This window comes from Pholis gunnellus (assembly GCF_910591455.1).
Source record: "Pholis gunnellus genome assembly, chromosome: 14".
Lineage (NCBI taxonomy): Eukaryota > Metazoa > Chordata > Actinopteri > Perciformes > Pholidae > Pholis > Pholis gunnellus.
The window spans coordinates 16,323,661-16,336,641 of record NC_136541.1 but is presented as its reverse complement, the minus strand read 5'-3'; the positions used below and the strand labels follow the sequence as shown (position 1 = coordinate 16,336,641).

The window sequence follows — 12,981 nt, the reverse complement described above, 5'->3', positions numbered from 1 at the left end:
CTACCATTTTCCCTGTAGAGAGTTAGTATGTGGTCAGTCCCTCCTTTATTCATAATAACTTTTAAAATAAGTCCCAGTTTTAAATCAGCCATTCGTTTATTTCGAACTAACACCATCGGGTGAGGGGGAAATTGTCGCTTTGTAGAGTTGTGTAAAGTGCGGGGATGATCGCTCCATACAACCATCATATATTGTACATTACCTCAGTTTGGATTGGCTTGGTGCTCTACAGCATAGAGTATTTGTTTCACTGCATAGGTTTTAGATAGCAAACAGATCAGTCATTTTAACGTTGAAGTAGCACGAGGGATTTGTTAGGACAAAATGGTACGTTGTTGTTCCTGTGTCGTTATTTCTTTAACCGATTCCAAGAAAACTGAGTTTGTTGGCTCGATTAAGGCAAAAATAATCCATTACCAGGAGAGAAAACCCACGTCCTATTCGTTATCTGCTTCTTTTTTTTATTTATAACCCCTTGTGCGTACAGAACCATGATGGTTGGTTGAAGTTTATTTATTGTTGCTATTGTAGGTTTTCTGCACTGGTATTTATTTGTGACAGGACCACTGACCAGTTTTGTTGCATGGCACTTTATTGTCTGTATTGAGTTCATGTATTGTATCATTTACTCAGTTATTTTGACCAAAGCATTTTTTTTTTTTTTCATTGTAAATCGTTGTCTAATGGGCTGCTGTGTTAGCAAATATTTAGGATGTTCCAGAAATAGTTTGCTATATTAGGAAAACACTTGTTTGCTTTCTTGCCGAGAGTTAGATTGATACAACTGAATGATACAGGTACTGTGAAGGCAGCTAGCTTAGCACAAAGACTGGAAGCAGAGGTAGACAGCTAGCCTGTCTAAAAGTAACACAATCTACCGACCAGCACCTCTAAAGCTCCCTAATAATCTTGTTTGTTAAAAGCTGCATCACAGTAAAGTGATGTGATTTACTGAACATAGCAGACTGTTCTAGCTGTTTTATTATTTGCCTTTATCTATTTAGTCGTTTTAGTCACATTACTGATGACTATTTATCAGAAAATATATGAAATATACTGTAAAAGCGTCAGTAGTCAACAGTACAATATTGCTGTAGTATTGATATCAAGGTATTTGGTCTAAAATATTGAGATATTTGATTTTCTCCATATTGCCAAGCCGTATCTCCCAATTGTAACTTTTAGCAAGAGAGCAAATATACATTTTTCCCAAATCTATTGCACTAAAAACGTATCAATTATACCCAAATCAACCCAAGATGTTTGACACGGTAAATAGGCTACACCAGGAGGATAACTGTTCTGTATGTGGCTAGTTTAAAGGTACAGTGTGTGGCATTTAGGGGGATCTGTTGTCAGTATGGAACATAATATTAATAAGTATGTTTTATTTAGTGTATAATCACCTGAATATAGGAACTGTTGTGTTTTTGTTACCTTAGAATTAGCCGTTTATGTCTACACACGGAGAAGGTCCTCTTCATGAAGTCCACTAAGTTGGACCGCCATGTTTCTACGGTAGCCTAGAACGGACAAACCAAACACTGGCTCTAGATCGGGTCATTTGCGTTTTTTCGCTGTGGCCACCATAGTTACACACGCTTGGCACACGGGAGACGTTTCAGTTGGTTGAAATCTGCAACCTCACCGCTAGATGCCGCCAAATCCTACCCACTGGCTCTTCAACCGTAATCAAATAAGCACTTATTCTGTCTGTCATGGGCCAGCAGAGTTGCCACAGTAAACACGTTTACTATTTAAGTCTCATCTAGTAGCTAAATGGAACGTTGCAATTGACCACGGACCTGTAATCTGTTGAAGGTTGCTTTGAGTGGGCAAGAGCGTTGTCCATGCACCAGATAGTGCCTCCCTTTCTTCACCTCTTTTTCTTCTCTCCCGCCGTCATCGTCGGCTTTAACATCAACACTAAAGTTAGCTACACGTGTCCAAGATTGAGCTTTCATGTAGAGTAAAAGTAGATGCTGTGAATCTTTTTTTTTATATTGATGATCTATGTCAATGTTTTGGAGAGTGAATATTATCATTGATGCTATATAGAGTATGTCGGTATAGCCTGTAACAGTACAGCGTATATCTCATTATCAACCTCTGTAAATGTTGCATTTAAAAGCAATCCCCCTCTTAGCTTTTGTACTGTTAGCTGCTAGTCTAGATATTTGACAGCTTGATGCTTGTGTCAGAAACCAGTAAAGTATGATTAGCTTGGTGTTGTTATGACTTCAATCTCCAGGGATGGTTTCTAGATGCTTTTACATGCTGTGTGTTATTTTGCATTATACCAAGATGACCCCAAATGTTGGTTTGAGATCAATATTATCAGTGGAAGGAAAAAAAGGTAACAAAAAAATATGTTGCCTTTGCTAAAGAGAATTTCTAAGGTGGACATTATTTAGATTCTCTATTGTATTGTTTGCATCTAGAGGGATATTATCCGCATCTGTTTTTTACATTCTTCTTTTGTAACTTAAAGACGTGGTCAGCCAACCATTTCTTCACTCCCATTTTCCTCTTCTTTGTTGTCTGACTGGTTACGATCATCTTTTTGTTGATGATTTATAGTCAGATAACTGAACGTATTCAGGACTGTACGCCAAAGGCCAACCAACCTGTTGAGCAAAGCAGCCTAGTACACATAAAACCTGTTCAAAATCTGACTAATAAAAAGTCATATTTCACATTTAACTGTGTTGCCACGTAGGGCTTCTTTGATTTAGAAAATTATATTCTCTCTGTTAACAAAAGAATAATTGGGATTACGTCATTTTCTTTCTGGGTCATTTTGGTATAATCAACTTTGTTGCTTTATATATATATATATATATACTATATATACTGTGTGTTGTCTCCTGAAACAGAAGACAAATAGAAAGTTTTATTTATAAAGTTTAGAATAATAGATTAATTATGGTCTTAAAGTATATTGCACTCATGCACAAGGCATCTTTATTTAATATGATTTTGTATGATGATGTTTTTAGAATGTATGGAAAATACTGGTTTGTGTTTACTAACCGTGTCCCGAAGGGAGAAGATTAGATTCTGAAACTGCCATTTTTGCTTCAGCAATCAAACCACCAACAACACTGCACCACATTGCATTGATTTTTGTCTGGTTTTGTGTACAACTGGCAGATGACTCGCAATGCTTCCAGCCCAAATAGTTTAACGGTATCATGTTTTTAAAAAAAACACGTTGTGAGACAGTTTTGATGCACTGGCCAATACTTGTTGAAAGGTAAATGAGTTGATTAATTTATATTTGGCTGCTTTTTAACTGTCATAACTCTGGATCTAAGCATGCAGGTCCACTTATCTTCTGCTGTCCTCTGTCCCTCTCTCCTGCCTTACCGCTTGCTAATGACAACAGCGTCCCCCCCGCCCCCCCCTGAAGTGCTGCTTGTAAAGTATTGTCATTCATGACCCTTGTAATGACTAACTGGAAACCTTCCTCTCGGCTCTGTCTTGTATATAAATGGAGATTGTCTGTGTTGGGTCTCATCACACAGATGATATTAACTCTCTCTTCCTCTATACCAACATGAATAAAGAATAATAACCGGCCCGCTGCTTCGTCAAGTTCCACCCCAGAGTAAAGAGTGCTGATCAGGGATCAGTTTTGCACATTTCAGCTCAGTGTGGGTGAGGTGGCCATGATGGACCGGGTAGATGATCCCAGGTCTGCCACTCTTGCTCTGAGCTGCTTGACAGAAGCAGAAACGGGTCTAAGCCTGTGCTCACGTTTATCTTTTGAGTGTTCTGGAGTTCTTTATCATGTCTGTGGACACGTAACAAAAATTGTCAAGAAAAAAAAAAACAAGGCGAATAAATAAATGAGTGTTGAAAATTATGCAACATCTTAGTGTGATGTGTTTGATTGTTGCCTTTATCAATTTTTTGCAAATGTATTATCAGCACACAATATGGCACACGGGACACCTCACATTATGATAGATGGACGAGTAGATGTTTGCATTTCATTGCTAATTGCAAGTCTGCAGTACTGTTGTGCACAATTCAAATCATCTTGTAGGACTGTTTGTTATGTTGACCCACCAAACTTCAGATGTACCTTGACATCTACATGAAAAAAGCTATAATACAGGCTGTAACCTTTCTCAAAGAATAATAATACAAATAACAACTGTAGAATATTATTTTCCACAGAAGGTAGTTCAAATATCAAATTGTCAGATTTCATTTTCGTATTAGTTTGATATGAGGAATGGGCTGACTTCTACCATGGCATCCATCCTTGATCCTGCATTCGTCCCTCCTCTAATGAGAAAACACGGTTGTCCAAAAGCAACTTATAGATTAAATGCCATGAAATATGAACACGTCTTCCTTGAGAAACCGATAGGCCCGCATTATCGAGCTCTGTACCCTTTTGATTTGAATCTTTTTGGGGAAATATGCTTATTCGCTTTGCTGCTGAGAGATAGATGAGAAGATTGATATCGCGCCAAGAAATACTCCACATCAGACACAAATTATTCTTCTAAACTTTGTAGTTTTTTCTTAAAGTGGTATCTTTAAATCTGTTCTGTCCTAAATTATTTTTTTCTTTCTTTTTTTCATATCCACAGCATAACTTTAGCCTTTAGTCACTTAAAATACTTTTTAGCAGATACAGGAACCTGGTAATGTATTTATCTGGAGTCTCCCAATCTCAACAGATTCAATATAAACTAAAGAGTAAAAACAAACCCTGACCCCAACAGGACAGTGTTTTTGCTGACCTGATGAATGGATAACACAACGTCATGCTCTTCTCATGTCTGTTGCAGAACAGTCTGTACTTTTGCTCAGGATGAACACATGTGACCGTCTGTGTGAGACTGTTCTTCTGCGTTTGTGCAGCCTTCCATTATTGATTATGTTCTCCTCACCCTGTGCTCAGCTGCAGCAGGGTCAGTCAGACTAATCCCCTAACAACAGAGGCAGAAATACTGGACCCGACACAAAGGCCCTGGGCTGAGTAAGGGTCACCCGCCTCCCATTAGACACTGAGGTTACAGCACACTGTTGATGAACAATACGTTTGGTAAGATAACTGACGGCCTTTATATGTAATGAATGTTGAATATTTAATCATGTGTTGTACCTGTAGACCTGCCGTCACTATGTTTGTACTGTACACAGCTATAGGCAGATTTTAAAATAAATGAATATTATCAAGAAAACTGGTTTCACAAAAGTATAGACTATACTGTCAAATTGGTTGGATTGCCTCTCATACCAGGAAATAAACGTAAGAAGAAACAAAGAAAAGTATCGCTAGTGAAAGATCAAGATTAAGTCCAAGAAGTTAAAGACAGTAATTATTTATTAATTATACATAGTCCACAACAACACAAGTAAAAAAGAGCAAAGTACAGTCAAAGTAAATAGAGTAACAGTCAGCACAGCAGTAACAGTTAGCGTGACTTGCATTATGTGTAATATATAATGTATTAGAATGTTGCATTAGCAACGCATTAGCCTCAGCTAGGCTAGTTGGCTAGCTTTGTTAGCAGTAAATTGATTGTATGAAAAATAAATCAACAAATCACAAATGAACAATCGCAAATCAGCTATAGTAAAAAACAAGTTCTAAAAGATGTGTGCGTGTAAATACTTGCTTGTTATGTTATTTTGGGCGGTACGGGTTGGTATAGCAACGAAATGTATCACTGAAACCAACCGCTGGTGGCAGAATAATGAATAATAAATAATAATACACTTAAAATATCCAAATCTGTGAGCCACAAGAAGTCGATAACTCGTGCTACAGGAAGCAGTGGTCAAGCAGCTGTGTGATAAGTGTGAACCTGCTGTGAACACACACACACACACACACACACACACACACACACACACACACACACACACACACACACACACACACTCACACACATGCCTGCTCCATCAGCCAACAGTATGTTCTCTCCGACATACATTCACGGAGCTATTGTTCTATACTTCCAACTGCAGGTCATTCTATCCCACTTCTTTAATTATGCACACTAAGAAGGCCCCCTGTCTGAGGTTTGAGTCCAGGTGATGCTGCTCCTTGGTCTGACTGTTTATTGGCTGCTCCAGAGTAAAGAGACAACACCTTCTGGATTTTCTGCCTTGTTACTTTTTCCATTCTGATTAAATGCTTCTATAATTTTTTTAAAAGCTATAGCATTCATCCACTGTCACTGTGTTGGGGATTCCACCGTTTCTGGACCATAATGTAAGTACTGCATGCATACTGATGCTTTTATATTTATATATATATATATATAATATACCAGATCTTGAATGAAAAATTGGGACACCTGGAACTTAAGGACAATAAAGTAATATATTAACATATGACAAAAAATATTTTGAATCTATGTTGAGCTTTTTGCAGAGTGAACCTCCTTTTTTCTTTTTGTTTCTTTCTTTCTTTAAATAAATAAAAGTAAGTAAAATGCACATAATTATGTGACATGTTTTTGGAGAGGTTACATTGTAACCTTTCTTTAACCAGCAACGCCTTAGGATAAAAAGAGTGTCCTGGCAAAGATCGGCAGCAATAACAATGAGTTCCAAACAACAGAAGACAAATGACACAATGTTTCAGTTTTAAGTATATTGCAAACTATTGCCGGTAACAGGTGGAATGAAAGCATTAGATTGGTAAATACACTAAATACAATGCGTTTAGCAAATAACGCATCAAATGTGTTTCAAGCTTTCCTCAATCACAGGTGGAACGAAGATATTAGAAGATGCATTTACTGAAATCTTTCAAAATTATATTAATGTATGTTGAACATAAAGCATTAAAAAAAAGCTATAGCTACCTTCCTAACAAGGAATCTGACTTTGGGAGATTTGGGAGAAACACGGTAATTGTCTGCGTAGTATTTATGCCATTGAATGGTGTGGAGCTTGTTAGAAAGTCCTGTGAATTAGTGAGGTTACCTGAAGCAGGATATCATGTCTCTCCAAGCTCTAACACACTTTCTCCTGCACTCTGTGTGGGCTACGCTACCTTCGCTGACCGGGGTCCTGTTTCACCACTTTTTGTTTTTGTTCCAATTACTACGAGCTGCGGCCTGTGTTGAATTGAGCATGTGTGGCATCAAGGGGGCCTCGGTCTCTTAGATGATTACTTTGAAATCGTTTATACTCTGCTGCTCTGTGTCAAATTTCTCTCCAGGTGGGGTCCTCTTTTTCTCATTTTATCTGGTTATTGTTGCTGTATTTTATTCTTGTTATCAGTTTCAGAAAGAGGAGCTCCTGCTGCTTTGAAAGTCTGGACTTTGAATGCGGAGCGCCAACATGGAGAGCAACAAGGTGACCAATCATCAGTGCAGGAACTGAAATAACAGTAGGATACTGTAGCACACTGTAACATGAGAGTTTCCCTGAGAAGAGCTCCGATCTCCACCGGATGTGTCTGCAAGGACCACTACCGTGTTGTGGGATTAAATCAATACAAGCCACAATTGGCTAACCCCAATTGTTGTTTGCTGCTATATTAATGCTCGGAATGTTAAATATAGCTCCTTTAAGAGTAGTGAGTGAGGAGTCAGCAGGTGGCAGAATAAATTGAGAAAGTGTGAGTCACCTCAACAACGAGAGGTCCTTGAGCATGCAGCCGTCACTGGCCAGCCAAAAGTATTATGCAATTTGCTGCAGCAAAATGCGAGAACAGTCGTAGACAGACACAGGTGCAAACTCAGTCACTCACTCACGCACACACACAACTGGTCGCTTGATCATCTTGGCGGAGCTGACTATACTGTACTAACTTCTCTAATTGCTGTATTACAATAATTACTGGAAATTAGCTATTGCTAATATTTCCTGCTACAGCTTTGCTTTTCCTGCGGCTCAAAAGTATCTGTTGTGAAAAAAGGTGTGTGGCTAAAACGGCAGAAACAAATTGGGAACCAGTGCCTTCAAGTACAACACAATTATCTGCTGAACTGATTGCACCAAATTCTTGTAAATATCAGCAAAAGTACATGTAAGCCGGCTTTGTATTCTCATTCACTGAGCTTACATACTGTAAACCAGGATGGGCAACGTAGGCACACAAAAATGAATCACTGTATCTCTTAGAAGGGCAGTTGATATAGAAATCGAAGAAACAAAAAAACGTAGGACTATTCTGATGATAACTTATACATAAAAGCAAAACAAAGATGAACTGTCCCTTTAATCATTGCTCACCCCTGCTGTGTGTGTGTGTGTGTCCCTAGCAGCCGGTGAAGGAGGTGCTCCCCCTGCCTCGCCACCCTTCCCCACTTCCTGTGACCTCTTCCTCTCTGACCCCTGCTGCCACTTTGAAGAAACACACCACAGACTCCATGCAGCATGTACAGGTGGCCTCGTCAGGTGATTAACAAAGAGACCACATGTTTGCATTTCATTGTGTACAACTGACAGAATATTTTACAAACAACTCATACCTTTTGTGTAAAAAGGAGATAGAAATATTGAGTCATTTTAAAACTGAATTGTGGACATTTGGCCTTTGTTATGCTTGTTTACAGTGGTTACATCGTTCAGCTATCTAAAGCCTCCAGAGAGGGATCTTACCCTGATGTCCCACATGAAGTCTATGAAGTCTCTGAGGCATGCTGGCTTCACTGCGGTCTTCACTGGACAAACGGTGAGCCAGTGGGCACGAAAGATATGTGTATAGTGCGAAAAGTAACATAAAAGTGTGTTGATGTTGTCTTCAGAAAAAAATAGGAATAATTAACAAGGTGTTCCTTATAATATGGATCTTCCCATTTTAAAGGCCCCGTGCTACGTCCTCTAAGCTATAGCTAATTAATACTAATTCGGTGAGATGGTTGAAAACACTGGAACCTCGTTCAAGCTGTATGCCCACGACTGCAACCACCGACATAAACAGAACTCTGTTCTGAAGTTTGCAGATGGCACTACAATCATCGGTCGGATAACAAACAACAATAAGACTTCCTATAGAGAAGAAGTCAACAATCTTGCAGAGTGGTGCTCAGAGAGCAAACTACTGCTCAACATCTGTAAAACCAAGGAGTTGATTGTCGATTTTAGAATAAAGGAGTGAAAGTCACACACCCCTGTCTACATCAATGGAGTCTAATTGGACAGTTTTAAGTTCCTGGGAATCTGCATCACAAACAACCTGACATGTTCATCACACATCTCCGTCCTGGTGAGGAAAGCTCATAAATGTTTTTTAAGGAAACGTAAGACAGCGAGTTCTTGTTTACTTTTACAGAGGAAGTATTCTGACTGGAAACATTGCATACTGTCATGGGATGGGCATGGCCCAGTTCAGGGGGTGCTCTGGAGCGGGCGATTCAAATCCACTCTGAACATCATTGGTACCCATCTAAGGAGCATCAGTGATATTGGTGAGATGAGCCTAAAGGATCTGAAAGGACAATACCCACCTCAGCCACAGCCTGTTATCCCTGCTGCCGTCTGGCAAGAGATACAGAAGCATCAGCTGCCGTACCACCAGGCTTCAAAGCAAATTCATCCTCAGCTATAAAATATAGTTTTTTCCCGTGTTTTGTGTATTTTTCTCATGTAGCAAATGTGACTACAAACTGCATTTCATTGTGCAACCCTGTTATGAAACACTTTAATATTGTAATCTTGAACCTTGTAAAACTCCATCTCGAATGTTTCCAGCTTATCATCTGGGTTATCATCTTATTTTAAGATGATAACCCAGTAGGTTTGAGCTATGCATGACATCACCGACATTCATGAACAAATATGAATGACAAGGGTGTATCAAAGCTGAGTGATAAACACCTCAAATAAATGAATGCTGCTTTATTTTGAATATACAGCACATATGTACTTTATTTAGTATGAATTTTAGGACCAGCTGGTGCACACTTGATAATCATATAATCCAACAGATAACTAGAACAGCATCAGAAAACTTGTGTGTTATTTTCACGACTCTGGCTTTAGCACTGACTCTCTGACTGTCTCACATGGTTGAACGCTGACAGAAGCTTGACGGTGAGGAGCTGATGGAGGAGTTACCGATCATCGACGTGATCCTGGCTGACATCGACTCCCTGGTGCCCACTCACGATGAAGCCGGCCGCCCCATAGCAGAGTGGAAACGGCAGGTGATGGTGCGGCAGCTACAGGTCAGGCTGCAGGATGAGGAGGAACAGAGGAGACAGGTACACGTGTGCTTTTTTTTGTACTTTGTGTGAGATTGACATGTTATAACACGTAAAGTACAAGATGCAGAGACTTTCCACAAACAAACAGGTGTCTCACTCAAATCCAAAGTGTGGAGAAGCCTTAAAACACACGAGACACCTCAACACAACAGAGTCTAATGAGAAACTTGAAAGAAATGTGGCTCATGAAGTCCCTTTTGCATGTTTTGTTTCTATTGTTTTCAGTAGAGTAAAAAGTCTCAAGTGCAAACAATAAGATAGAAAAATTTGCATTTTGAACTGAATCAAAACAGACGGGAGTGATATAGCGAAGAGTATAAATGTCAGTCCAATCTGACTGCTTTAAATTCATCAAATGCTTCATTTACACATCTATACTGTGTTGTATTTTTGACTCATTTTAAGAAAAGATGATTTTCAAAAATATTATGTACTGGACTATTTCTTGGTTGGATGAACTGACTTCCCGAAGTGACGGTTAGAAATGAGTGCTCCAAGCCGAGCAATAGTATAGATAATAGTTCAAATCAATCGAGATGTGGTGCTGGTAGGCAGATTTAGTTACCTTCAGACAGAGCCGGGGTAGCTGTTTCCCCCTATTCACAGTCTTTGTGGCAAACTGGCTGCTAACTGGAGCTTCCTACTCGTCTAACTTTTGACAAGAAAGACATTCATTTAAAATATTAAATTATTCCATTCGGCAAAATCAGCATCTCTCAAGATTGTTTGCTTGAATCTCTTCGCCTCTCTAACAGGACATGAGTAATGACTACGCACCAGTGGATGGCTGGAAGTACTCCCAAACCCACAACGCAGTCTTGGGGCCCTTTGGGGAGCTCTTAACAGAGGATGACCTGGTGTACCTGCAGCAGCAGATCGAGACTGTTTCACTGCAGAAGCGCTGCCAGGCCTATGAGCTGGAGCTGACCAGGCTGACCGAGGAGCTGAGGACCATCTTACCTGATCCAATCGTAAACATCTCCCTTAACAAAGAGGTCCTGCAAAAGATGGACGCAGAGGGGATAATGCACCTGACCTTGCCGGGGTGGTGCAGTCGTGTCTCAGAGATTGTTAGGAGTATGTCACTGCTGGTGGCTAATCTGACACAAACCACAGAGGATGGGGGTGAGAGGAGGCTAGTGGAAGGCATGATGGAAGAGATGAAGAGTTTGCAGGGGGTAAGAGATGGTTTAGGAATTGATTCAGGCCAGGGATTGGTGCAACCGGGCCAAGAGACGATGCAAACACATGGCGAGAGCTCTAGCGGACGTCGGATTCCACACATAGGGATGGCGTCCGCTTTTAGCCATCGTCTGGAGACCAACAGCTACAGCAGAGCACGGAGGGAGAGGGTGGAGAGGGAGATCCAGGAGTCTGGGGTGTCGGTCAGAAACCTCAGATCCAACTTTGAAGGTCAGATTGGTGGTATTTATCCCTTCGCTGGGGTTGTGAAAGGAGGCCCGGGCTTGAACAGCCAGGTAGTGTTTGGAGCTTCAGGAGTAAACAACCAGGATGGCAACACGGGCCTCAGTTTTAAGGTGAGCCAATGTGATCCTCCTAAAAAAACTGTGATGGAGACGACCAGTTTAAGGAAAGAGCGTATAGTGGTGCTGTTCCTGAGCCACTGGAAGAAATCTGCATATGCTATTTCAGTGAGAGCAGCGAGAAAGAGACAGGGACAAGAAGCACTGTCAGGGAGAGTGACAGGAGCATCGCCCCCACAGAAAATCACCTCCATGTTTCAATTCTGCAAACAACGAGGTGCTGTGGACAAGTCGCTAAACTCCTGGAGGAATAAACTACAAATGAAAGGTGCACAAAAGTCCTGCTTGTCCTCCTCTAACTCCTCACAAAATCCTCCACCTCGTGTAACCTTCTCCCCAGAGCAATTCCTGCCAGACATGGATGGTGCTGCAGTGACCCACGACAGCTTGACCCTTGACCTCTTCATGTTGGGATACTTCCACATCCTAGAGCAAGAGCTGTCGCCCGAGGAGAGGAAGATGAGGCACCTGCTCTGCTTTGAAGTTTTTGACCACGTCAGCAGTTTCTCCTGGGAGGTGGTAAGGAACTTCCACAAGGCTGTTCTCCAGGAAATCCGGGCTGGGAGTCGAAAGTGGAGCGACGGCTTCGAGGACATCAAAGTGGGCTTCTTTGGGGACTCCGGACCTTGCCGCTGTCCATCACCATTACCGTCATCCTCATCATTGTTGTCAGATTCCAGACTCGTACCCAAAGTAGTTATAGTTCCAACTGCGCTTCCAGATGAGTGTAGCAGTGACACAGACATTTGTAAATACATTGATCGCAGCTTTGCTTTCTGGAAAGAGAAGGAGGCAGAGCTGTTTGATTTTGAACATTAGCAATTAGGTTCAATTTGACATTTTTGCACAAAACGATGATGGTGTGTTTATCTTTGGTAAACTGATGGGAGCCGAATAAAATTCTGGTGAAAAGGCATTATTATTGTAAAACGAAGTGATAATTACAGTTATTAGTTGTTTGCATCCCACTCACTGACAAAGAAATGCTTCCAAGTTATGCATTTAGTTTTCCTTTCTATCCATTTTCTGAAAACACAAAATGATCCTTTTTCCATTTAAAAATCTTTTTGGTATATTTGTAATCTGACAGCTGTACCACATTCAACATTCAATACAATTCAAAGAGGATTCTTATTGGTATTTGTCAAGGGGCAATGCACAGATTTGACATGTCGAAGTCAATTAAATACTAAGCATGTGAAAGTAATCATATGTTTGATACATGCTTGGAGTTTAAAAGTTGG

The 12,981-nt window shown here is 40.5% G+C and overlaps 1 protein-coding gene across 1 annotated transcript; it reads left to right on the top strand.

The window, feature by feature from the left end:
• Nucleotides 1-7,320: 7,320 nt before the first annotated feature.
• On the top strand, nucleotides 7,321-12,556 carry espnlb (espin like b; the record flags this gene model as incomplete). The annotated part of the gene is made up of 5 exons (XM_079173008.1): nucleotides 7,321-7,335; nucleotides 8,247-8,382; nucleotides 8,541-8,659; nucleotides 10,011-10,190; nucleotides 10,949-12,556. 5 exons carry the CDS (start codon nucleotides 7,321-7,323, stop codon nucleotides 12,554-12,556), a joined length of 2,058 nt encoding a protein of 685 aa, XP_079029134.1.
• Between the last annotated feature and the right edge of the window lie 425 nt (nucleotides 12,557-12,981).